Source organism: Ostrea edulis, chromosome 2, assembly GCF_947568905.1.
Source record: "Ostrea edulis chromosome 2, xbOstEdul1.1, whole genome shotgun sequence".
NCBI classification, from domain to species: Eukaryota; Metazoa; Mollusca; class Bivalvia; order Ostreida; family Ostreidae; genus Ostrea; species Ostrea edulis.
Window position 1 is genome coordinate 45,452,220 of NC_079165.1, and position 26,170 is coordinate 45,478,389.

Here is a 26,170-nt window from a genome sequence, read left to right on the forward strand (position 1 = left end):
CATTCTGCGGGCTCGAGTTCATTTGTTAGAGCATTCTCTTTTCGAACTGGCCACAGTCAAATTCTCAGGCAAATTTTGTTCTCCTCTAAGATAGTTAGCAGTTTTTTTCAAATGAGGAAACTAGGTCTATTTCGATGCCTAAGTAAATTGATATTTGACTGACCAAGAAAACACATAAGATACAAAGTACAAACAATTTATTTGGTAACATAATCAAGCAACTTCCTTAACGAGAGCTTTTCTGTCTGATATTGTAACGTTTGGTTCATCTTGATTCCCATCATCTTGAGTGTAAACTGCCACATACCGGTACTGTATACAGAGAAGTATTCGCCCCCGTTTTATTTTCGCCCCTTTCATCCTCGTTGTCAGTGGGTGAATTCAAGAATGGACCCAGCAGTTTTTCTCTTATCTCTCTTTTAACACAACTGTGTCTGGGCGAATTTGAATCGCAGCGAAACCGCCAGCAAGTGTAGAAAGCCGAAAATAACACGGGGCGAAAATTACCCTGTATACAGCACTGGCCACTTGAGTCCTTTTTACAGAAAATGCATTGGCGCCTCTTGTAAACAACAACTGCCCCAAGCGCCAAGAGAACCATTATTGTCAAGGTTAACAGAACGGTTACTAGAATTCCAACTGCTGATGTCATACACACGAGGTCGTCTACTTCTAACGATAGAATGTTCTTCCCGCCGTACCGAGATGGAAAGGTACATCTGAAATCAACAATTAATGGAAGAAAAACACTGGATTGGGAAAACTTATTACATGTGTTTAATTGTATAAGGAACGACAGATTAAAAATCCTATTTTTTGATAAAATAAGTTATAGCTTGCAAATGAGGAATAACAGCATCTGAGGTCTGCTGCTGAGAATAGAAAATAACCTGATTTCTATGTTGTATAAGAGATCTTGTCATCGTGACGAAAACAAAATAATGACGTTTTAAAGGCAATAACAGATTGGACCCAGTCTGCCAAATTGGGTAGTTATCAGCCAAGTAGAAGATAATCCACCCAATGAGGAGATTCGCGCGACTTAGTGGTAGAGCACATTCGCTTCGTAACCAGGAAGTCATGAGTTCAAAACCCATCGAAAAATTTACTCTCAGATTGAAAAGTCACCAGTGAAGTTGGCCACAAGTGGCACACGTTGTACCCTGTCCCGGGTTTACGTTAACTGGTCTTAGGAGCTGTCACAATAGGGGACCAGTTAAGAGAAACCAGACTGGCGTAAACAGAGTTGTGATTTAAACCCGGGACAGGAGCATGTTGAAAATGGATTAAAAGCAAGTAAGTTTTGACTTCCTTATGACGGTTTTGTACATTACTGCTAAATGTTTGAAAACAAGTTGTCTGTTGCGTAAATCCAGGCACATCTGAGTCGAAACGTCGGTCGAAGCATAAACCGTCACCGACTCCGGCATTTACACGTTTTCCAGAATCAAAACATGAATGCTTGCGAAGAGAAGTCGATGAAGGCTATGCCTCTCGATTTCTCTAAAGAGAATAGTTCTTACCTACCCTGTTACTTATCATTATAACACAGCCTGCTTTTGATGAACAGTCTTACAAATCATTAAGTGGCGTCCGTCACAAATATATATACTGGTCTTGAAATGTACATTTCAGCTATTTATTCCGCCAGAATATCGAAATGTAGATATTTTGCCAGATTTTACGGTTAACAGGTTATAAAATTTGTAACCGATTATCATCTTTCCGACCGATTAGTCGGTTAATCGGTTTACCGTTGCTCGTTGAAAGTTATGAGCAAGGTTAAAGTTTCGGACAAGAGAGGACAAAATCAATATGCTCCTGGCTATAGTCGCGTGGGCATAAAAAAAACTTGAATTCACATCTGTACTTCAGTATTATTTAGTGTGGCCCCATCATGCACTCTGGTACCATGTTTTGAAGAAGACTAAATCCAAGTCAGGAAGTTTTAAAGTTTTCATGTAAATTTCAACTTTTTTGGTCCAGTGGTTCTTGAAAAGATTTTTAAATGACCCCATCGTATTTTTGCCTTTTCTTGATTATCTTTCCTTCGGATGGAACGTGACTCTTTATTTGAACCCAAGGATGATTTGTTTGATCGAAATTGGTCCAGTGGTTCTCTAATAGATGCCATAACATTTTTAAAAGTAATTTTTGATGATCACCACTTCAAAAAGGGCGTGACACTTTACTTGAATCGAGTTTGGTTGCAGTTTATGGAGCGCCAGATTAACATGAATTCAAATAATTGAAGATATCTTTAATTACAACTACAATGATATACAACACAATGTACAGGTGTGTGTTCCGCAGGCCGTAAGTGTGCGTTCAGTTAATCGTAGTACTTGCATGATAGTGTCAAGAACATTCCATTTTATGTTTTATATGCTTAGTATCAATACTTCCAAATCGGTCGCGGTAGCTCAGTGATATCTAGGATTCGCTTCGTGGCCGGGATGTCATGAGTTCGAGTTCCCCTCGTGCCATGACCGCGTCAAATCTAAGTAGTGATTGCTCCTTCGCCAAACGTTCTGCATTTAGAAGTGAGAGCCACGGATCTTTCGGATATACCCTCACTGTTACGATCCCGAGCGCCATTGGATATGTCTAAATTTGTGGTACTCCACGTTTCAACATGAGTTAAAAATTTCGAAAGGGGCATAAAACAAACAGCAATAATTTCATAATGGAATCCAGAGCATTCCGGGTGTTTACGTCGAGCACTTAGCAGACGATCAAGCGACATATATACCCGGATTTTACTTTGGGGTATTTCTAAACTTTATTTGCTATTCTTTCAGTTAGTCTTGTAAGAAATAAAATGATTATTTCCTATTTTTCACCAATGAGAGACGTAAGAAGAATGTTGGAATTCGCCTATGTATAAAGTACTACGCACATACTTCCGGATTCTGGAAGTTATTGCTCTGTTGTAACTCTGCAATATATTCAAATTGGTTCCATTTTTACGAATTGCATTGATAAAAGTTTTTCCAAAAATGTTTATTCTCTGTGATAATACGAAATTTGAGAATTTTTAAATTGTCGGATCTTGTGTTCAAACCTTTACTATTTTATCAGTACAATAAAATATGTTTAAAATTATGACATGAAAGATAATTGAGAGAAATCGATTTTGGCTAAATTTCTTGATATTGCCTTAATAAATATGTTTTTTTTTTTTTTAAAGATTTGCCCATCCAGAGATTACAAACTGTGTGTTATCCAATTCATTAACGCGACTGTTAGTTTCTGAGTTCACCGTGAAGAGATACAGTTGATATCTGTAGGTTATTTAATAAGTATCGGTCAGCTGGGTTCGATCACCGGTGGCCAGATACACGATGGCGAATCACGTGGCTTTGGCACGAAAAGGACGACGAAAGTCAACACAAGGGAAAATTCAAACGAGTAAGTAATATCTGTATCAATAACGAATTGTCACACAACTAATATCAAAATTTGAAGAATTTTCTCAGGAACAAATCTATATTAAATTGGTAGTTCTACGTGCGGTAGTAGCAGAGAACACTGACACAGCTTTTTGGCGGTCGGAAAGTTTTTGACTGAAAACAAAAAACTGTGTTACTAGTAATGTTCTCTGCTTCTGTTGCACGTTGAACTACCATTAACGTCACAGCCATCGACTTATGCAAACACACGTGACATATTTTTTAAGACCAGAGAACATAAAGTGGCAAGAAATGAAATATACAGCTCTGTTACAGTCACGGGTGGGGACATCGAACTTCATAAAATACGTCCGATCAGTTCGTGATTATAGAGTGTATTGCTAAGACAAAAACTACATTTTTTTCATATCCAATAACAAACATTTTTACTGTGCTTAAACGAATACTTACAATAAAGAATTGTTCTGGAAAAACTGTGAACTTGTCGGGTTTGCCAGGATCCATCTCATGTTACAGTCACACCGCCAAGGATTGCCTTTTAGGCTGACCATCTTTAAAGAACCGGGAAATGTATTCGGGGTTAGATATTTTAGTTTGTTGTATTCTATGAACAGATTTTCGAGTTCGGCCAGGTGTGAAAATGAGCCATCTGGCAGACTCTCCAACTTGTTATTATTCAAATTAAGCATGTGTAACGAGAAAAACCGAAGAGGTCCAAGTATCTTGATGTCATTGTGTTCCAGATGGAGCTCCTCTAGTTCACCCAAAGTGCTTAAAGAATCCTCAGAAAGAGTTTTCAACTTATTGTTCTGTAGATACAGTTTTTTTAATTTCACTAGATTTGTCAAAGCCATTTCCTCCAGTTTCGTAATCCCACAAAATGACAAGTCCAGTTCTTCCAGGTGTAGATACCCATACTGAGTAAAGCTCATTCTTGATACGAATCCCAGCGGGTTTCCTCGAAAACTCAACCATTTTAGGGAATGGAATTCGCTTAACTCGAATCGATATCGTTGAATGAGAATATTGGATCCTTTCAAGAGATTGAACGACAAGTCTAAGTGAACAAGATTTGTCAACTTTGAAAATGCATTATGCTCTATTTTCTGTATTAAGTTATAGGAAAGGTTTAAATGAATTAGAGTAGTTGTATTTAGTATTCCTATATACTTCAGAGAATTGTGGGATATATCCAGAATGGTGGTATCAGACGGAACTTCGACGTCATTGGGATATGACGTAATGTTACCAAACGAACAGTTCAGGACTCCAGATTGTATATCTGATTTCTGGCATCCATGAAGTGTTAACACTAAATCACAAACTATCACAAATACAAATAGTTTGAGGAATATCTGGACAGAGTCATGGAAAAATGACGCCATCGTGATTTCTGTAAAAATAGAACGACATAAAAAAAAAAATAGAGAAATAAAAGTTTTCATTTCTTTGAGAGTGTACCCTTTTCTTATGTGTGATTAAACTAACTCACAAAACAAAATAATCTAACAATATAATGTCACTTACACTAACAACAGGCAATATTTGTCCAAGTTCAGTAGTCAGATGAACGAAAAGACTTCCCCGCAATAATTATCCTCGACAGTGAAGTTTGTACTGAGATAAAACATACCTGCTGAGGATATTTTGTTATTGTAAGCCGTGATTACCTCATTATTTACTTAGGTAGTTGATAATCCATTTTTAAAAAAAACCAATCGCACCATGTTTGAATGTAGTGACTGTGATTAAGAAGGTACGAAAGCCTATCATGATAATATTTAAAAATAAAATTAGATGCGTTAATTAACGTGAATTACTAAGGGCGGATTCTTGACACCATTCCGACAAATTAGATACGTGCCAAATGCGCGTGTATTTTCTTAAGTTATGTAATGCAAAAGAAGCAGTCACAACGTATTCACGAATCAAGTGTACGTAATAATGCGGGGTTAAGAGGCTATAATTTGAACATAGTGTTCTTAATGATTTGTTCATAACTTTCTACATTTCGTTTTAAAATATTTTGTTTAACATACGTCCTTTAAATAGGTTTGCACCTGTGTTTTGTAGTATTGTCAATTGGAGGGGGAGGGTATATTTTTAGCCGAGTTACAACGAAGCTGAACTCGGCTATTGGTTTGGTGATGCGGGCGGGTGGGGGTTGGGCGTCAACGATTGGTTTCCGGATGATAACTCGAAAAGTTTACAATCTAATCAAATGAAACTTTGATATATTGTTGGGTACCAGGTAAGGAAGACCCCTATTGGTTTTGGAGAAAAATGGTCGAAGGTCAAGGTCACAGTGACCGAAAATAGAATGAAAATTTCAGGAAAATTTGGTTTCCGGATGATAACTCCGAAAGTTTAAATCCGAATCAAATGAAACTTTGAAATATTGTTGGGTACCAGGTAAGGAAAACCCTATTGGTTTTGGAGAAAAAAGGTCAAGGTCACAGTCACCGAATATAGAATGAAAATTTCAAAAATATTTGGTTTCCGGATGATAACTCCGAAAGTTTAAATCCGAATCAAATGATACTTAAAGATATTGTTATGTACCAGGTAAGGAAGACCCCTATAGATTTTGGAGAAAATAGGTCAAAGGTCAAGGTCACAGTCACCGAAAATAGATTTAAAATTCCAAAAACATTTAGTTTCCGGAGGATAACTCGAATTTTTTTTAATTTGAATCAAATGAAACTTGCATATATTGTTGGATACCAGCAAAGCAAGGCCCCTATTGATTTTGGAGAAAAAAGGTCAAAGGTCAAAGTCACAGTGACCGAAAATAGATTGAAAACTTCAGACAAATATGGTTTCTGGACAGTACCTCGAAAAGTTTAAAAGTGAAATTAGTTCTTCACAATTATAAATATGCCACATCATTCTTGACTTTACAATGTATCCCATGAAACTCAGCTCATGCACCCCTGGGTGCATATATTGATTTTTTTATTTCTACATGGAAGGGGATTTATAAAACTAAAAAGAACTAGGTCATAGTGCTTGTTATTGAGCTATGTGAATTGACTTATTTTACACTTAAAAAACTTACGATTTGGACCTCTATCCAAAAATTACTTTGCTGGTGTCAAAACCACATAAGCAATATAAATCAATAATTACATCAAATTAATACATATCCATGTTTTAAGAAATTACAGACATTAAAAAAGTTTAATGCTAGAAGATTGATAATGGCCTTTTTGCACATAAAATACGGAAAATATCATCATGCAGAATTTGAGAGTTCATAAGAATATACTATAGGAGTATTGTCGGTTTTCAAATTGCAAAAATAAAATTACAGTCTTGCCTCAAAATTTAAGATGGAACTGCAATAAGTGGAGGTTATAGATAAAAAGAAAATTGAAATTATTGGCCGTGCAAGTTTCGTACAAAACTTCGGTTAGTTGTTGTTGTTTTTTTTTTAAATAGGTGTTCTTTGGGGGGGGGGGGGTTACAACATTGGAAATCGTTCTCTACTACTTCTATCGCGAATTAAATTCAATTGACGAGAGTAATAATATATTTGATGCGCACATCAATGTGGTAGAATTATTGCTCGCAAAATTTAATTTGGACCTCCGTATAAATGATTTGATGAACTCTTTAATTCAATTGAAGATATCTTTGATTATTTACAACGCTTTTGTATAAGGAACTAATGCGCGCATCAGTTCTTTTATAGAGAGCATTCCATTGTGGATATGTTCAATTGGAGATATCTCTAATTATATAGTTGCTCACTCGAAAAGAATTATTGCGCGCATTAATTGAATTGATGATACGCGCTACAGTTCAATTAAAGAGAGCAATGATTCTATTATTGTGAGCAATAATTCAATTGATGTGCGCATTAATTGAATTATTGCTCTATTTAATTGAATTGTAGCGCAGATCAATCCAATTGTTGATATCATCAATTCATTTGATGAGAGCAACAATTCAACTATAGCAAGCATCAATCTAGCAGAATAATCAATGATATTAGCAATTCAATTAATGCGCGCTCTAATTCAGGATTGAAGATATCGTTATTTATTTCAAGAGATCTTTCATTGAATTGTTGCGCGCATCAAATGAATTGATGATATCTTCAACTAATTAAGAGTCAAAATCAGTAAGCATCAAGCATTTTGTGAAAAATGTGGAAAGTGGCATTAAATACATGTAGATTTTGATGAAACTCATACAAAATTTCCATGATACATAGTCTAATAATAAATTCAACCAATTTCAAAAACTAATTACGTCAACATTGATAATTGAAATTCATTTCACCCCTTGATAATTATACTGGTTTTCTGGGGCCAAATTTGCTTTCAAAAAGCAGTAAATTTAATAGACTTTTAAAAAAAATTACAACCATGTCAAGGTGTATTAACTTAATTTACATATGATATGACATTTGTATGGCAAGCCCTAAAGAGATATCTCTTTTTACATTGATATAGAGAGATATCTCTTTATGCTAGAGAGATATCTCTTTATGCTAGAGAGATATATCTTTCTTTTTGAGAGATATCTCTTTAGCTTTAAGAGATGCCTCTCAAAGAGAAATCTCCCTAGCATAAAGAGATATCTCTTTGGTTTAAAGAATTATATTTTTTAGTGAAAGATATATTTCTTTTGTTGAAAGAGATATCTCTTTTGGTTAAAGAGATATCTCCCTAGCATAAAAAGATATATCTCTAACTTACAGAGATATCTCTACAACCAATAGAGATATCTTTCTAGTGTAAAGAGATATCTTACTTATTTAAAGAGATATCTTATTTTACGAATAAATAGTAAAAAGGCTTGCCATACATTTGTTCTACAATTATCAAGTAAAAAGTCCATTGACAAGTTACACGTTTATACATTAAAAAACAGTTTATTCCCGTGATATATTGCTAATTTTACTGTCAAATTACCTCCCTTGATAACTTTTCAGATTCAGGAGGTAAATGCGGTATTGTTTACATGATCTCAAAATTCAAAACCTCTTTCATATATATTTGCATTTTTTTTTTTATTACGGTGAATATCAACTATTACAGGTTATTTATATTCAGAAATGGTTTTTTCTCTCTCAAGATCTGGAACTATCTGAGTTTATGTTAATCACTCCTGGCGGAGTTGGTAGCTCTCCGGTCGTAAATATTGGTTACGTCGATCTGACAAACTACAGAACTGCAGCTATTTCATTCCTAACGCTGAAACGGTATTTAAGTTATTTAGAAACCGCCAACCATCTTCTATGAAAAGATAACTATTGTTTGGCCATAAAAATCTTCATGTGGAATTCCATTGCTAATATCCAAATTGTATTTGAGATATCATCCGGAGAATATAACCAAATGACCTTGATTTTTTTTTTTACTTTGAAAACAATATGTGTACATGTATATTCTTTCGTCAAACAGATGTTTTGAAGTTTCATAGCTACCGTTCAAGGTATTTGAGATTTTATTTGGTATAATCAATGTCTTAGATATTTACGACATGAAGGATAAGTAGACAAATTCAGACAAATAAAAAATTGCCTGTAGGTCAATACCCCCGTTTAAATGGCTAAAGTGGGGCAGAAAAAAATACCCGTATGTATATTATTTGTACCAAACTGTTTAAAACTGATATCGTATTCACTATCCTTTTGCTAGTTACACGCTTCTAGTTAACAATCACGAATTACTTGTAGGTAACAACACAATGAAATCCGAAGTCCGTGTTCCAAAGACACTGCCTAAGAAACTCAGGAAATTATTTCCAGGATATTTCAATGAAGACGTCACGTGATCAATAAAGTGTTGAAATGCCAATATTCTTGGTGCTTTTCATTTTATCAAATGTAAATACAATCTAGCCATGGACACTGGTAGTTTTCTTAATACATGTATGTAACTCCTATGGCAATCTGTTTTATTGAACAAGATTGAAAGATAAGTGCATATTTTTGTAAGAGATGAAAGGTGAAGATAACGATTGATTGATTGAATATTGTTTAACGTCCCTCTCGAGAATATTTCACTCATATGGAGACGTCACCACTGCCGGTGAAGGGCTGCAAAATTTCGGCCTATGCTCGGCGGTTATGGCCTTTGAGAAGAGAGGTATCTTTATCGTGCCACACCTGCTGTGACACGGGACCTTGGTTTTTGCGGTCTCATCCGAAGGACCGCCTCATTTAGTCGCCTTTTACGACAAGCAAGAGGTACTGGGGACCAATTCTCATCCGGATCTCCACGGGACTTGAAGATAACGAACATTACTCAATCTCATAACTCCTATAAGCAATACAAAATAGAGAGATGGGCAAACACGAACCCCTGGATATACCAGAGGTGGGATCGGGTGCCTAGGGGAAGTAAGCATCCCCTGTCGACCGGTCACACCCGTCGTCAGCCCTATATATTGATCAGGTAAACGAAGTTATCCGTAGTTAAAATTAGTGTGCCAAGAACGGCCTAAAAATCGGCATGAAACAAGTCAGACAGCATTTGACCCTATGATAGGTTGTATTTGCAAACTAGATTGTTATAATGACCATCGAATTTGTGCATATTTTGTAAGAGATACTAACATCTTTCTGACAGAAATCTCTCCATTGGACAAAAGGCATGTAGCCATTATCAGAGAAAAATAATTCTTGTATTGGGGGTTGTATCCTGAAAGTTCCAAACCACTTCCTTCAGACACACTAGATGTCGCCATTTTTGTTATCAAAAGATGATAATCAATTCGAATGTTATCGTCTCGTAAATTATCTATTTCTGTTAGAACTGATCTTCATTCTGCGGTCTCGAGTTCATTTGTTAGAGCATCCTCTTTTGGAACTGGCCACAGTAAAATTCTCCGGCAAATTTTGTTCTCCTCTAAGATAGTTAGCAGATTTTCAAATGAGAAAAATAGGTCTATTTCTATTTGAAAATCTGACTGACCAAGAAAACACATAGGATACAAAGTACAAAAAATTTATTTCGTAACATAATCAAGCGTAAATTTCTACTTCCTTAACGAGACCTTTTCTGTCTGATATTGTAACGTTTGGTTCATCTTGATTCCCATCATCTTGAGTGTAAACTGCCACATATTGGCCACTTGAGTCCTTTTTACAAAAAATGCATTGGTGCCTCTTGTACACAACAGTTGCTCCAAGGGCCAGAAGAACCATTGTTGTCAAGGTTAACAGAACGGTTGCTAGAATTCCAACTGCTGATGTCATACACACGAGGTCGTCTACTTCTAACGATAGAATGTTCTTCCCGCCGTACCGAGATGGAAAGGTACATCTGAAATCAACAATTAATGGAAGAAAAACACTGGATTGGGAAAACTTATTACATGTGTTTAATTGTATAAGGAACGACAGATTAAAAATCCTATTTTTTGATAAAATAAGTTATAGCTTGCAAATGAGGAATAACAGCATCTGAGGTCTGCTGCTGAGAATAGAAAATAACCTGATTTCTATGCTGTATAGGAGATCTTGTCATCGTGACGAAAACAAAATAATGACGTTTTAAAGGCAATAACAGATTGGACCCAGTCTGCCAAATTGGGTAGTTATCAGCCAAGTAGAAGATAATCCACCCAATGAGGAGATTCGCGCGACTTAGTGGTAGAGCACATTCGCTTCGTAACCAGGAAGTCATGAGTTCAAAACCCATCGAAAAATTTACTCTCAGATTGAAAAGTCACCAGTGAAGTTGGCCAATGCATAGCGCTCAGGGCCGTAGCAGTGAGGGTTTAACGTGCCAACGCATGCCGCGACACGGGACCTCCTATTTTAAGGTAATGCCCGAAAGACCCGTGATTCCCACTTCTAAATACCGAAGGTTTGGCGAAGGCGCAATCACTACCTTTGTTTACGTCTTCACATAAAATAAACAACCAACCAACAGCCAATTGGAAAATCAGACATTGGGATGCATTTTGCACGGTAATTTTTCGATACGGGATGTGTAAGAAGATGGCCATTGAAAACTCCCCTCGAACTCTAGATCGTATTCTCAGAGTGGGATAACCATAATTGTCTTTTTTCAAAATTTTATTTTATAAGCTGTTGAATATCACTAGTGTACTACGGAAGGACCAAACAAGATTTGAGTCTTGGTATGATTGACAATTATATTCTAAAAATTTAGACATTTTTCCTTTCAAATGGTTGTGGATAAAATGTATACGGTTTGCATATTATTACAAAAATAAATACTTTATATTGTCTTATTTTCGCTGTATTTTCGTTTTGTTTGTAATGAGGGATAAATTCGGGAAATCAGAATTGCAGGAAACTTAACATGACAATCCCTTTGCATATTATTATAGACTCGCACCTTTTTTATTTATTTTATTTTTATTTATTTTTTTGGCCAGTCGTCACCGTAAATAGGATATGTACGGATTTTTCTTGTGTGAAAGGTGAAGATAACGAACAGTGATCAATCTCACAACTCCTATAATCAATACAAAACAGAGAGTCGAGCAAACACGGACCCCTGGACACACCAGAGGTGGGATCAGGTGCCTAGGAGGAGTAAGCATCCTCTGACACCCGCCGTGAGCTTGATCAGGTAAACGGAGTTATCCGTAGTCAAAATCAGTGTGCCAAGAACGGCCTAACAATCGGCATGAAACACGTCAGACTGCATTTGACCCAATGATAGGTTGTATTGGCAAACTAGATAGTTATAACGACCATAGAATTTTGCGAAATGCTGACTTTAAACGAGACTGTTGGAACCTATGCACCATCAACTTGTTTGTCAGTAGCCTGCCACGATTTAAAAACTGACCATACGCAGAGCAAGCTCTTGCGTATTGAATCAGTACCGTATAACGGGTTATTTTTGCGTATCACAAATTTTGCGAAAATACCCCAAAACACTGTTATTTTTTATTTGCGTAGTTCTTTGTGATACACATAAATACAAGGGGCGCATGGGCCATATCGCTCACCTGAGTCACCATGGACCTGATGTTGTTTGGTGATTTTTGAAAGAATTTTTTTCAATATTTATTTTCATGAACAATTTTGACCCCATATTGTGACCCCAACCTAGCCCCAAAGAATCACGACAAAACCAAACTTGAATTCTAACAACATGGGGATACCTGAATACTAGTGTCGGATAAGAATCAATGATTTGATAAGGTTTACAAAATATATATCAATTTAATCAAATATCAAAAGTCATACATTGCCAATAGTTTGCAGCTTTGGAATTTCCTTAGTGTAAGTTGTGTAAGGAAAATGAATTTAAAACAGGTCCTATCTAATACAAATTTTGATTTTGTTATAGTTTTGTTGAATGCAGGAACTTTTCCCTACATGTACATGTAAGTCGTATATTCAATACAACACTTTGTACAAAATGCCCTTGTTATATCCCTGCTGCTTTATTTTTATCCCTTTTATTGCTAAATAATTTTCAAGTAAAACAATTAAACTAACTTTGATTCTTTTTTTTTTTAAATCCCTTCCGTGTAGAAAGGGAATTACGTAGAAAATAAATTGAGTTTTAAGTTACATGAACTGAACAGAGACACAACAACTAGAAGAGGTTCTTGCCTATTCTCTTTAGAGAAGTCGAGAAGCATAGCCTTTATCGACTTCTCTTCGCAAGCATTCATATTTTGATTCTGGAAAACATGTAAATGCCGGAGTCGGTGACGGTTTATGCTTCGACCGACGTTTCGACTCAGATGTGCCTGGATTTACGCAACAGACAACTTGTTTTCAAACATTTAGCAGTAATACACAAAACCGTCTCAAGGAAATCAACACTTACTTGCTTTTAATCCATTTTCAACATGTACCCTGTCCCGGGTTTACGTTAACTGGTCTTAGGAGCTGTCACAATAGGGGACCAGTTAAGAGAAACCAGACTGGCGTAAACAGAGTTGTGATTTAAACCCGGGACAGGAGCATGTTGAAAATGGATTAAAAGCAAGTAAGTTTTGACTTCCTTGTGACGGTTTTGTACATTACTGCTAAATGTTTGAAAACAAGTTGTCTGTTGCGTAAATCCAGGCACATCTGAGTCGAAACGTCGGTCGAAGCATAAACCGTCACCGACTCCGGCATTTACACGTTTTCCAGAATCAAAACATGAATGCTTGCGAAGAGAAGTCGATGAAGGCTATGCCTCTCGATTTCTCTAAAGAGAATAGTTCTTACCTACCCTGTTACTTATCATTATAACACAGCCTGCTTTTGATGAACAGTCTTACAAATCATTAAGTGGCGTCCGTCACAAATATATATACTGGTCTTGAAATGTACATTTCAGCTATTTATTCCGCCAGAATATCGAAATGTAGATATTTTGCCAGATTTTACGGTTAACAGGTTATAAAATTTGTAACCGATTATCATCTTTCTGACCGATTAGTCGGTTAATCGGTTTACCGTTGCTCGTTGAAAGTTATGAGCAAGGTTAAAGTTTCGGACAAGAGAGGACAAAATCAATATGCTCCTGGCTATAGTCGCGTGGGCATAAAAAAAACTTGAATTCACATCTGTACTTCAGTATTATTTAGTGTGGCCCCATCATGCACTCTGGTACCATGTTTTGAAGAAGACTAAATCCAAGTCAGGAAGTTTTAAAGTTTTCATGTAAATTTCAACTTTTTTGGTCCAGTGGTTCTTGAAAAGATTTTTAAATGACCCCATCGTATTTTTGCCTTTTCTTGATTATCTTTCCTCCGGATGGAACGTGACTCTTTATTTGAACCCAAGGATGATTTGTTTGATCGAAATTGGTCCAGTGGTTCTCTAATAGATGCCATAACATTTTTAAAAGTAATTTTTGATGATCACCACTTCAAAAAGGGCGTGACACTTTATTTGAATCGAGTTTGGTTGCAGTTTATGGAGCGCCAGATTAACATGAATTCAAATAATTGAAGATATCTTTAATTACAACTACAATGATATACAACACAATGTACAGGTGTGTGTTCCGCAGGCCGTAAGTGTGCGTTCAGTTAATCGTAGTACTTGCATGATAGTGTCAAGAACATTCCATTTTATGTTTTATATGCTCAGTATCAATACTTCCAAACCGGTCGAGGTAGCTCAGTGATATCTAGGATTCGCTTCGTGGCCGGGATGTCATGAGTTCGAGTTCCCCTCGTGCCATGACCGCGTCAAATCTAAGTAGTGATTGCTCCTTCGCCAAACGTTCTGCATTTAGAAGTGAGAGCCACGGATCTTTCGGATATACACTCACTGTTACGATCCCGAGCGCCATTGGATATGTCTAAATTTGTGGTACTCCACGTTTCAACATGAGTTAAAAATTTCGAAAGGGGCATAAAACAAACAGCAATAATTTCATAATGGAATCCAGAGCATTCCGGGTGTTTACGTCGAGCACTTAGCAGACGATCAAGCGACATATATACCCGGATTTTACTTTGGGGTATTTCTAAACTTTATTTGCTATTTAGTCTTGTAAGAAATAAAATGATTATTTCCTATTTTTCACCAATGAGAGGCTTAAGAAGAATGTTGGAATTCGCCTATGTATAAAGTACTACGCACATACTTCCGGATTCTGGAAGTTATCGCTCTGTTGTAACTCTGCAATATATTCAAATTGGTTCCATTTTTACGAATTGCATTGATAAAAGTTTTTCCAAAAATGTTTATTCTCTGTGATAATACGAAATTTGAGAATTTTTACCTATTAAATTGTCGGATCTTGTGTTCAAACCTTTACTATTTTATCAGTACAATAAAATATGTTTAAAATTATGACATGAAAGTTAATTGAGAGAAATCGATTTTGGCTAAATTTCTTGATATTGCCTTAATAAATATGTTTGGTTTTTTTTTAAAGATTTGCCCATCCAGAGATTACAAACTGTGTGTTATCCAATTCATTAACGCGACTGTTAGTTTCTGAGTTCACCGTGAAGAGATACAGTTGATATCTGTAGGTTATTTAATAAATATCGGTCAGCTGGGTTCGATCACCGGTGGCCAGATACACGATGGCGAATCACGTGGCTTTGGCACGAAAAGGACGACGAAAGTCAACACAAGGGAAAATTCAAACGAGTAAGTAATATCTGTATCAATAACGAATTGTCACACAACTAATATCAAAATTTGAAGAATTTTCTCAGGAACAAATCTATATTAAATTGGTAGTTCTACGTGCGGTAGTAGCAGAGAACACTGACACAGCTTTTTGGCGGTCGGAAAGTTTTTGACTGAAAACAAAAAACTGTGTTACTAGTAATGTTCTCTGCTTCTGTTGCACGTTGAACTACCATTAACGTCACAGCCATCGACTTATGCAAACACACGTGACGTATTTTTTAAGACCAGAGAACATAAAGTGGCAAGAAATGAAATATACAGCTCTGTTACAGTCACGGGTGGGGACATCGAACTTCATAAAATACGTCCGATCAGTTCGTGATTATAGAGTGTATTGCTAAGACAAAAACTACATTTTTTTCATATCCAATAACAAACATTTTTACTGTGCTTAAACGAATACTTACAATAAAGAATTGTTCTGGAAAAACTGTGAACTTGTCGGGTTTGCCAGGATCCATCTCATGTTACAGTCACACCGCCAAGGATTGCCTTTTAGGCTGACCATCTTTAAAGAACCGGGAAATGTATTCGGGGTTAGATATTTTAGTTTGTTGTATTCTATGAACAGATTTTCGAGTTCGGCCAGGTGTGAAAATGAGCCATCTGGCAGACTCTCCAACTTGTTATTATTCAAATTAAGCATGTGTAACGAGAAAAACCGAAGAGGTCCAAGTATCTTGATGTCATTGTGTTCCAGATGGAGCTCCTCTAGTTCACCCAAAGTGCTTAAAGAATCCTCAGAAAGAGTTTTCAACTTATTGTTCTGTAGATACAGTTTTTTTAATCTCACTAGATTTGTCAAAGCCATTTCCTCCAGTTTCGTAATCCCACAAAATGACAAGTCCAGTTCTTCCAGGTGAAGATACCCAAACTGAGTAAAGCTCATTCTTGATACGAATCCCAGCGGGTTTCCTCGAAAACTCAACCATTTTAGGGAATGGAATTCGCTTAACTCGAATCGATATCGTTGAATGAGAATATTGGATCCTTTCAAGAGATTGAATGACAAGTCTAAGTGAACAAGATTTGTCAACTTTGAAAATGCATTATGCTCTATTTTCTGTATTAAGTTATAGGAAAGGTTTAAATGAATTAGAGTAGTTGTATTTAGTATTCCTATATACTTCAGAGAATTGTGGGATATATCCAGAATGGTGGTATCAGACGGAACTTCGACGTCATTGGGATATGACGTAATGTTACCAAACGAACAGTTCAGGACTCCAGATTGTATATCTGATTTCTGGCATCCATGAAGTGTTAACACTAAATCACAAACTATCACAAATACAAATAGTTTGAGGAATATCTGGACAGATCCATGGAAAAATGACAGCATGGTGGTTTCTGTAAAAAATAAAACGACACTAAAAATAGATAAATAAAAGTTTTCATTTATAAACTGCATGAGACTTGTGAGAGTGTACCCTTTTCTTATGTGTGATTAAACTAACTAATCTAACATTATAATGTCACTTACACTAACAACAGGAAATATTTGTCCAAGTTCAGTAGTCAGATGAACAAAAAGACCTCGATGTCGTGGCTTCCTGCAATCGTTAGTCATCCTCGACAGTGGAGTTTGTACTGAGATAAACCATACATGGCGGTGATATTTTGTTATCGTAAGCCGTGATTATCTCATTGTTTACTTAGGGTAGTAGATAATCCATTTCATAAAAATTACAATTGCACAATATTTCAATGTAGTGACCGTGGTTAAGATAGCACGAATGCCTATTATGATAATAAAACAAAACAACATTTAGATGCGTTAAATAATGCGAATTATTAAGTGCGGATTCTTGTCAAATTAGATACGCACCAAATGCACGTGTATTTTCTTCAGTTCAAAGAAGCAGTTGTTATAACACGAATCAAAGGTGTAATCAATCTATCAAAATTTAAGCCAAATCTCAAGAAAATTGCTCTAAAGCTAATTACCACTGAAAACAAATGTGTTTATATGTACAAATAACATATTAAAAATACATGGATACATTTCTTTAATTTGCGTAAAATAGGTTGGGGGGGGGGGGGGGGTAAAATACTGGGTTTTCATTAAAAATCGCGGAAATCTGGACAAATTTTCATAACTAAATTAAATCAATGGGTATCAATTTATGCTGAACTAAAATGAAAGGATTGAATATATACAACTGATTTTAAACAAATATTGAATACATGTATACATTTCTTTAATTTGCGTAAACCAGGTTGGGGGCTCGGGTTGGGTTAAAATACTGTGTTTTCATTGAAAAATCTCGAAAACCTGGAAATGTTTAATAACTGAACTGATTGATTGATTGATTGATGTTTCCGCCACACTCAACAAATTTTCAGTCATCTGGTTGCGCCAAGTTTCTATTGGTGGAAGAGAGAACCCAGATACCACGTACCTGGGAAGAGACCACCGACCTTCCGAAAGTAAACTGGGAAACTTTCTCACTTACCGGCGCGAGCGGGATTCAAACCCGCGCCGACAGAGGAGAGAGGCTGTGTGATTTTAAGCGCGATGCTCTAACCACTCAGCCATGGAGGCCCTCCGAACTACAATGAAAGGATTGAATATGTACTTTGACAACAAATATTGAAGGAATTTTGGGGTAAAAATAGGGGTTTTATTGAAAAATCGCGGAGATCTGGTAATGTATAATAATTACTAGTATATCAAATAAATTGGTATCAACTTATTCTAAACTCAAATTTCAGAATTGGATTTGTCCGAGTAATACAACAATTTCACAAGGAATATCAAAAGAGATTTTGGGGTAAAATATTGTTGTTGTTTTTTAATTATTATTGTCATTAAAAATTGTGGAAATGTGGGGAAAAATAATAACGATCAATTGGTAACAACTTTTTTCTAACCCCAAATTACAGAATTTGTGCAATTGAAATAATAACTTTACAACCAACATTGAACGAATTTGGGGTGATTTTTTAAAAATTCATTGGAATCTGGAATATTTAATAAACACATCAAATCAATTGGTATCAACTTATTTTGTAAGTTGATAACAGGATTGGATTTGTACGATTGATGCAAATAGTTTACAACATTAACAGGAAAAAATGATAATAGATATGGAATTAACATCCTTTTTATTGTAAAGGACTAGGAATATTACAGATTTCAAATCTATGTTTCCTTTTCACTTTCATCATCAGATTCTGGAGTATTTCTTGAATTGGAGCAGTTGATTCCTCTACATTCTCCACATCCACCTGAACACGCTATGCCATTCTTTCGACAGCCATATTTCTTATTGTCGCAGTCAGTTTTACTATTGCAGTGGATGATTTTCAACAGGAAGTCGGGTGCAGGTTGTTTGGACATTTCAATAGATAGGAGTTTGCCAGTTTTCAGAGTCCAACCCCATTCAGTAGGATCGAGATCTGCAACTGTTTTGCCTTTCCAGTACTGATGCTGTAAGTAAACTCGCATTGAGTGAAACATGGCAGCATTAGAAGTTGGTGGAAGTGACTGCACTTGGACCAAAGCATGCCTCTTAATTGACATTGTTTTGGTCGTAAACTTTCTTCATCTGAGAATTTCTAAACCCTCTAGAGGTGGCTCGCCATACAAGCTGACTAATGCTTCCTCTCCCGCCTTGATTATACCTTTTTTACTAGCATTTTCTTGCAGATATACAACTCCTTACGATTTTAGATACATGTAAATATCATTTATTATATTTTTCAAGGTAACAGGTCCAATGCCATGCAAACGACTAGTTGTGCCACACCCTGTTAAAGCATGAAAAATCAGTATATGCACCCAGGGGTACATGAGCCGAGTTACATGGGATACATTGTAAAGCCAGGAATGACGTGGTATATTTGTAATTGTGAAGAACTAATTTCAGTTTTAAACTTTTCGAGTTACTGTCCAGAAACCATATTTGTCTTCAATCTATATTCGGTCACTGTGACCTTGACCTTTGTTCTCCAAAATCAATAGGGGTCTTGCTTTGCTGGTATCCAACAATATATCCAAGTTTCATTTGATTCGGATTTAAACTTTCGGAGTTATCATCCAGAAACCAAATTTTTCTGAAATTTTCATTCTATATTCGGTCACTGTGACCTTGACCTTGGACCTTTTTTCTCCAAAATCAATAGGGGTCTTTCTTACCTGGTACCCAACAATATATCAAAGTTTCATTTGATTAGATTTTAAACTTTTCGATTTATCATCCGGAAACCAATTGTTGACGCCCAACCGCCCGCCCGCCCGTCCGCATCACCAAACCAATAGCCGAGTTCAACTTCGTTGCAACTCGGCTAATAAAAAGGAGTTGACGACAACCATCAATTCCCAGAACTGACTGCTTTAGATATATCCCAAACTCTGGGTTTTTTTTATTGACATTTGTTTGTCAGAGGTAAAAAAAAGTTGTGGCTGCCTTCTTTTGCATAATGGCACAGCAGAACCAGCAAATCAGTGTCTTCTCCATATACTACCACTGTGTAATTGTCTGCCTTATCAACAGCTGTCTGACATATCAATAAATCTGCATCACCCTCAATTTGTATGTCTTTAATATTGCTTCTAGTGGACAGGACTCTTGCTTGATGAAATGACAGCAGATGATTCGAATTTCTTGACTTCAGAGTATGATGAACAAAACCCCATGCTGTTTAGGTATCACACCGGTAATTGTCCAATCAAAATGAACTTAGTTAATTGTAGTTCCATATATTTAAAGAAATATTTTTTTCCGTGCGCGATTTTTCTCATTTCCTCTTCTTCTTTTCTCTTAATTTTTGCACCTCTGATTAGGAAATTTTGTGTAATTTGTAGAAATAACCAAGTGTATACAAAGGAACTATTTGCTGTTGGTAGCTGAGGATACTTCCTGAGGTGTACTCCGGCTGTTTACACACATGTGAAAAACACGTGGATTTGAGGGTAGTCTTGTTTGCGGGTAATTTATTTTCGAAAATGCCGCGTAGGGTGGTGTTTTTCTGGTGTCGGCAGAGGAGATGGGTAACATAGAACATTTCTGACTGCGTTATTCGGCATCAATTCCGTAAACTGACTTTTAATGAATTTTTTTCCTCTATAGTAATATATAGTGAAAATAATTACCGGTGTGATACCTTTAGTGTATCTATTCGAAACCTGGATCCAAACGTATGCTGCAGTTGCACTGCAAGTCCAATTTGAAGAGGTTCTATCACTGGTCTTGTGGCTTGTGTGATAGCTTGTCCAATTGAATTAACTTTGGTAGATGAGACATTCTCAGAAGTTATGGTTTTCAGAAATGATGATAAACTGTCTGGTGAATTATCCACTTTTGACAGAATATCCTGTATTGGATATAATGCTTTATCTACCAGCATGTTTCCTATATCATTCTTGATAAGTGTTGCCGCTGTTTTTATCAGAAACCTTTTATTCTCTTCGTCTGACTTTAGAACTTCTGATTCCTTATAGAAATTTGATTTTCATGGGAATTTGCCTCGTCTCCAGAGATACTTTTCATGTGGTCTACTAGATCTTTGATTGTTGTCTGTTCGTTGTCATTTTCTTTCAAGTATTTTGACACTTGTAAGAAAAGTTTGTGGCTGGTATTTGGCCGACCTCGTGAATAAGATGCATTTTCGTTGCATGTGGAAAACACCTTCTGGCACCTTTCTCCCTGACCACTGCAGGTACTATGATAAATGGCACCAGCCGCATGAAGGTCCCTAGCAAATTATATCCTACCTTTAACTTCGACTGCCCATTCATCGTTTCTATCCCTGCATATCTATTCCAAAGTTGATTGAAACTGTGTCGTTTGAGCCGAGTGTACACCATGTGCTTTCCGTTTTGCATTATCATGAACTGGTTTTCCGCAAAACAGACAATCTTCTTTGAAATTAAATTGCTTTTCTGATCTAAGTAATTTGGATGGAACAGGGATTACCGGTGATATTGATTTTCTTTACAAACTTTTTATAACTACGTTGGTATTCCTCATCAACGACCTGTCCAGCCCTAGTAGATATAGAACCACCTGTTTCAGAGCTTGCATTGTTAATTCCAATGCTTTCCCTTTCCCGTAATTCAATTGTTTTCCCTGTACCTAGACCTTTGTTGCAGGAGACACACATTCATTCAAATCATCAGATAAAACTTCCCCCTTTTTGATGTTTTGAATTATATTGTGAATTGTTGAATATTATTTTAAAAAATTGTTTTATCCTTTGATATACAAGAAATCTTAAATTTTCGACTTAAAAAATTCTAAATCGAAACCGGATTTTAAAAATTGCCTTGAAATATTGTTTTTACCTTATATACGTATAGAATGCATAAAAATGTCACATGTGGCTCACCATAGATTATTTTTCCAAGCGTCTGAAGGCGATTGCCACCTCTATAAGACAATTTAATTTTGGATATCTGCTTTAGAATATTTGATTTAAGATTATGGACCTAATGTATTTCAGCTGGTAAAAATCTGGAATCGGGCAATGATTTTTTATACGGGTTTTGAGACACAAAAACTAGTCCCCCTTTCTTGGCCCGAATTTATAAATACATACGCCTAGAATCAAATAAACATTAAGAGACCCAAGAACCCCATTTTGATGTACTTATGTGACATAAATGATTATTGCAGTTTATATAATATCTTTTTCAACTAAAAATGACATGCTTTCACAGCGCATGTACAGCGTGTCTCATGGACTTGTGTCACCATGACGTCATATTTTTTCTGCATGGAGGACGAATCGTAGCATAAATGAAATTTCAAATTTTACGGTTATTGATCACATTAAAGACCCCCTTTTCAACGTCTTCTGCAATTCATATTTTTGTTAATTTTTAGTATGTTAAGACTGTATTGTAGTATAACTTACAGCAATAAAACTTTTTGTAACAATTTTCTTGAGGTCATTTTGTATATTGATTAGACTGTTCTTTTGTTCATGATAACTTTCTACATTTCGATTTAAAATATTTCGTTTAACATGTCATTTAAATAGGTTCGCTTAGTAGTATTGTCAATTTTGGGAGATATATTTTTAATTTTTACATGGAAGGGGATTTATGAAATGAAAAGGAAAAGCTGGGGTCATAGTGCTTATTATTGAGGTAAGCCTACAGTGTATTAAATTTGACTTATTTTACACTTAAAATATACTTACGATTTACATGCATAAATTACTATTGTCTGCTGGTGTCAAAACAACATAAGCTATACAAATCAATACTCACATCTTTTAAAATATATACAATGTATTCATGTTTTAAAGAATTACAGACATAAACAAAAGTTTATTGCTAGAAGATTGAAAATAGAGAACGACCTTTTTACACATCATCTAGAATTTGAGAGTTTAGAGGGGTGATAATCTACCAGATGTAGACTGGGAAAATGATATGGTCAATGGTAACAAATACTACTATACTAGTACTCTAAGGAAATCAACCCGCACTTTATCGCAACAAAGTCAGACACAGGACTAAACCAAAGCACCGACTTTCCAATTAGAAATGAGGCAACTTTGAAAATATTTCTAACGAACCATACGAATCTGGTTCATAGGTGTGTAGGGATACCAACACTCGGTAAAACACCAGAAATCAGCAGGAAGTCTGAGGAAGATCAGAAAACTCCGTACAAATAGGGATCAATTAGCAGAGGAATTTCACACAAAACATTCAGATACCACTGATTGATTGTATATTATCTAACGTCCCTCTTGAGAATTTTTCACTCATATGGAGACGTCACCATTGCTGGCGAAGGGCTGCAAAATTTAGGCCTATGCTTAGCGCTTATTGCCTTTGAGAAGGCAGGTATCTTTACAGTGCCACACTTGCTGTGACACGAGACCTCGGTTTTTGTGGTCTCATTCGAAGAACAGTCCCATTTAGTCGCCTCTTACGACAAGCAAGGTTACTGGGGATCTATTCTAACCCGGATCCGCACGGGCTCAGATACTTATTAAGGAGAAACACACACTAGTACCATCCAAATGAGCTAGCCAGAAAATTAATCAAGTATCAGAAAAGTGATTATACAACAAAGCTGAGAAAAATGATAAACAACAAGACTGGAACAGTTCCAGGAGCCAAGGAAAGAATCTTAGAGGATATGCTAGATAACGTATAACTCGTACATCTCTGATATGCTTCGTGAGGACAACACAAGCAATCCAAAAGATTTTGTGTTTCATTAAGAGCAAGAGAATTGAATCAGCAGAGTGGCTCCAATACTTCACAGCGACACAACTATAAAAGTCAGCATACCGGTAGTTCACAATTTGTTTGCAACCTGGCTGAAGCTAGTAGCCACTAACCAGCAGCCAATAAGCACGTTGAAGCTAGCAGCCACTAAGGAAAATCATCAAAGGACTGAGAGTACTCATAGAAAATATTTAATTTGAAACCTATTCTAAAGGAAATTTTTAATTTAATTAATGTTTTGAATTAATAAATGTCAATCACAACACTAAAAAAGATCAGAAAATGAAATGTGTGGTCAATTTTATTTTCTTTCATCCTTTCATTACAAATTACTGATATAAATTCATTTCACCATTGATGTACAATCTCTCATGTGAGCTAAGTTGCCCATGAGTGTTGTGATTGACATTTATTAAGTCAAAACATTAATTAAATTAAAAATTTCCTTTATAATAGGTTTCAAATTAAATATTTTTCTATGAGTACTCTCAGTCCTTTGATGGTTTTCCTTAGTGGCTGCTAGCTTCTACGTGCTTATTGGTTGCTGGTTAGTGGCTGCTAGCTTCAGCCTAGTTTGTTTACATCAGTATTTACACAGGAGTCACACACAGCTTACCCGAGAAATCCAAAAGTCCTTACTCACCAGTTCCAGACATTACAGTGCACTGGGCTATGGAGGGTAATCGTGTTCAAAAATCCAAGAATGTAACCTTGTTAATCGATACATGTAACCGTGTTATTTCTCAGTTTCAATTATGTATGTTTGTAACTCAGCGGGTGTAAGTTATGTTTCTCAGAAATGTATACCTCAGTGTTGTACTCTTCATTTGTGTCATCATTTGGTTTCTGATTTTACATTTCTCTTTATAAAAATGTATCATTGTTTCTTAAATTATACGCGGTCATCCCTACAGTATTTCCGTTTGTAGACTTAGTATTTACATAGCTGTACCTTACAACATCACATCTTACACGTTACAAGTCAACAAATGTCAAGTTTACACGTTTGTCGAATTTCGATATGACCATATATGGAAAGACATCGGACATCCACGATTATTACCGAGAACCGAAAGAATTCCCCATCTGTAGGACTAAGCTATTGCGCATGCACCAAAATTTACAGCACATGTGCATCTCGAATTTGTTAAGTTTTTATATCAAAATGTGTCACAGTCTTATGTTCTCAATGGTACGCATTATACACAAAAAATGATCTATAAGGTTATTACGAAGAATGGATTTACACCAACGCCTAATAATAAGCGTATAATTCCTTGATGTGCATGTGCACAGACATGTAACGTTATGTATGGATAAAACCATCCAACATGCTAGTACAAATATTTTGCACCGGTTAAGGTAGCTCATTACACTAAAATTTTATTTAATGGCTAGTTAAACACCTCTTGTGAAGTGTGATTTCACCATCAAAAGAGTGAAACAAGCTCTCAATTATTTTATATGATTTTAATGATTCGTCCCGGAATGATGAAAAAAAATGTTTTCCTTGCAAATAAAGGATTCTAGAGTCCAAATCTCGCTGTGATTTGGTGCATGATATGGAATTCTAATCAAACATGCCTAAAAGATTCAGATATAAACGTCCTAAATTTTTAGAATAAAATATTTATGAAAATTGAAAACCTTTTTTGTTAATATACAATTGTGGGCTGTTTATAGCAGGGAAACATCGGAAATTATCCCATCTTAGTAGGGGTATCACCCGAGGGCGCCTATGCATACATGCATGTGTATGTAATATTAAAAGTGCAGAAGTCATGTGGTACTGCACTTCACAGGGCCAGTCAAAAGGCTGAAAGAATGCAGTAGTAGAAACAGTTTTTTCCACAATCAATGAGGGGCATCCCGTCTCTGTTAAAGTGTTGTTCTTTATAAATTTTGTGGGAGATGAAGTCTCAAAGAAGTTGTTTGAGTGGATAATCACATTTGCTATCCTTGATTTCGTCCATCTTATACTCAGGCACGTTAAAACAGAAAGGGGACATTTTTAATTTTCATAAAATTGATTTTCCATTATTTTTACGTGCAAAGTTATTTTCACATAGAAACTAAGGTATATTGGATGACCTCCCCCCAAGGCAACTACATGTACATTGTAGTAAATAATGAATTGAGGGACTAAGCCCCCTCTCCCTCCCTTAGGCTGTTAGTTTGGAATAGACAACATATTTTATGGGGTTCTTTTTTTTTTGGGGGGGGGGGGGGGCCTTTTTTGCTAGATTGTCAAGAATTTTAGACAACTTCTCCTCTGTCCCCACCCCCTTTTCAGAAAAGCCACGTCATGTGGTCGATACTCTTTGTCATTCTTTGTGCAACAAAAATTAAGTTGAGTTAAATTTTTGACAACTAATTCCTTACATATTGCTACATATCATAATGAAAATATATACGTATTTTGATTTATTTTAGCTCTAGATATGATTGAAGAAGAAAAAATAG

The 26,170-nt window shown here is 36.0% G+C and overlaps 1 protein-coding gene across 1 annotated transcript; it reads right to left on the reverse strand.

Annotated features, from left to right (window-relative positions):
* Nucleotides 1–180: 180 nt before the first annotated feature.
* LOC125679937 (SLIT and NTRK-like protein 2) lies at nucleotides 181–17,146 on the reverse strand. The gene is made up of 6 exons (XM_056153385.1): nucleotides 16,997–17,146; nucleotides 15,921–16,863; nucleotides 10,399–10,693; nucleotides 6,498–6,501; nucleotides 3,864–4,806; nucleotides 181–719 (listed from the first exon to the last, which is right to left on the reverse strand). The coding sequence occupies exons 2-6, from the start codon at nucleotides 16,853–16,855 to the stop codon at nucleotides 281–283; spliced, it is 2,616 nt and encodes an 871-aa protein (XP_056009360.1). The 5' UTR covers nucleotides 16,856–16,863; nucleotides 16,997–17,146; the 3' UTR covers nucleotides 181–280.
* Nucleotides 17,147–26,170: the final 9,024 nt, after the last annotated feature.

Excerpts from the sequence above, each read along its gene's own strand:
- LOC125679937 (XM_056153385.1), bottom strand. The coding sequence starts at position 16,855 with ATGCTGTCATTTTTCCATGGATCTGTCCAGATATTCCTCAAACTATTT. Across the intron at positions 10,694-15,920 it reads TTCCAGAACAATTCTTTATT|ATGTACCTTTCCATCTCGGT; the intron begins GTAAGTATTCGT and ends TGTTGATTTCAG. Across the intron at positions 720-3,863 it reads TTCCAGAACAATTCTTTATT|ATGTACCTTTCCATCTCGGT; the intron begins GTAAGTATTCGT and ends TGTTGATTTCAG.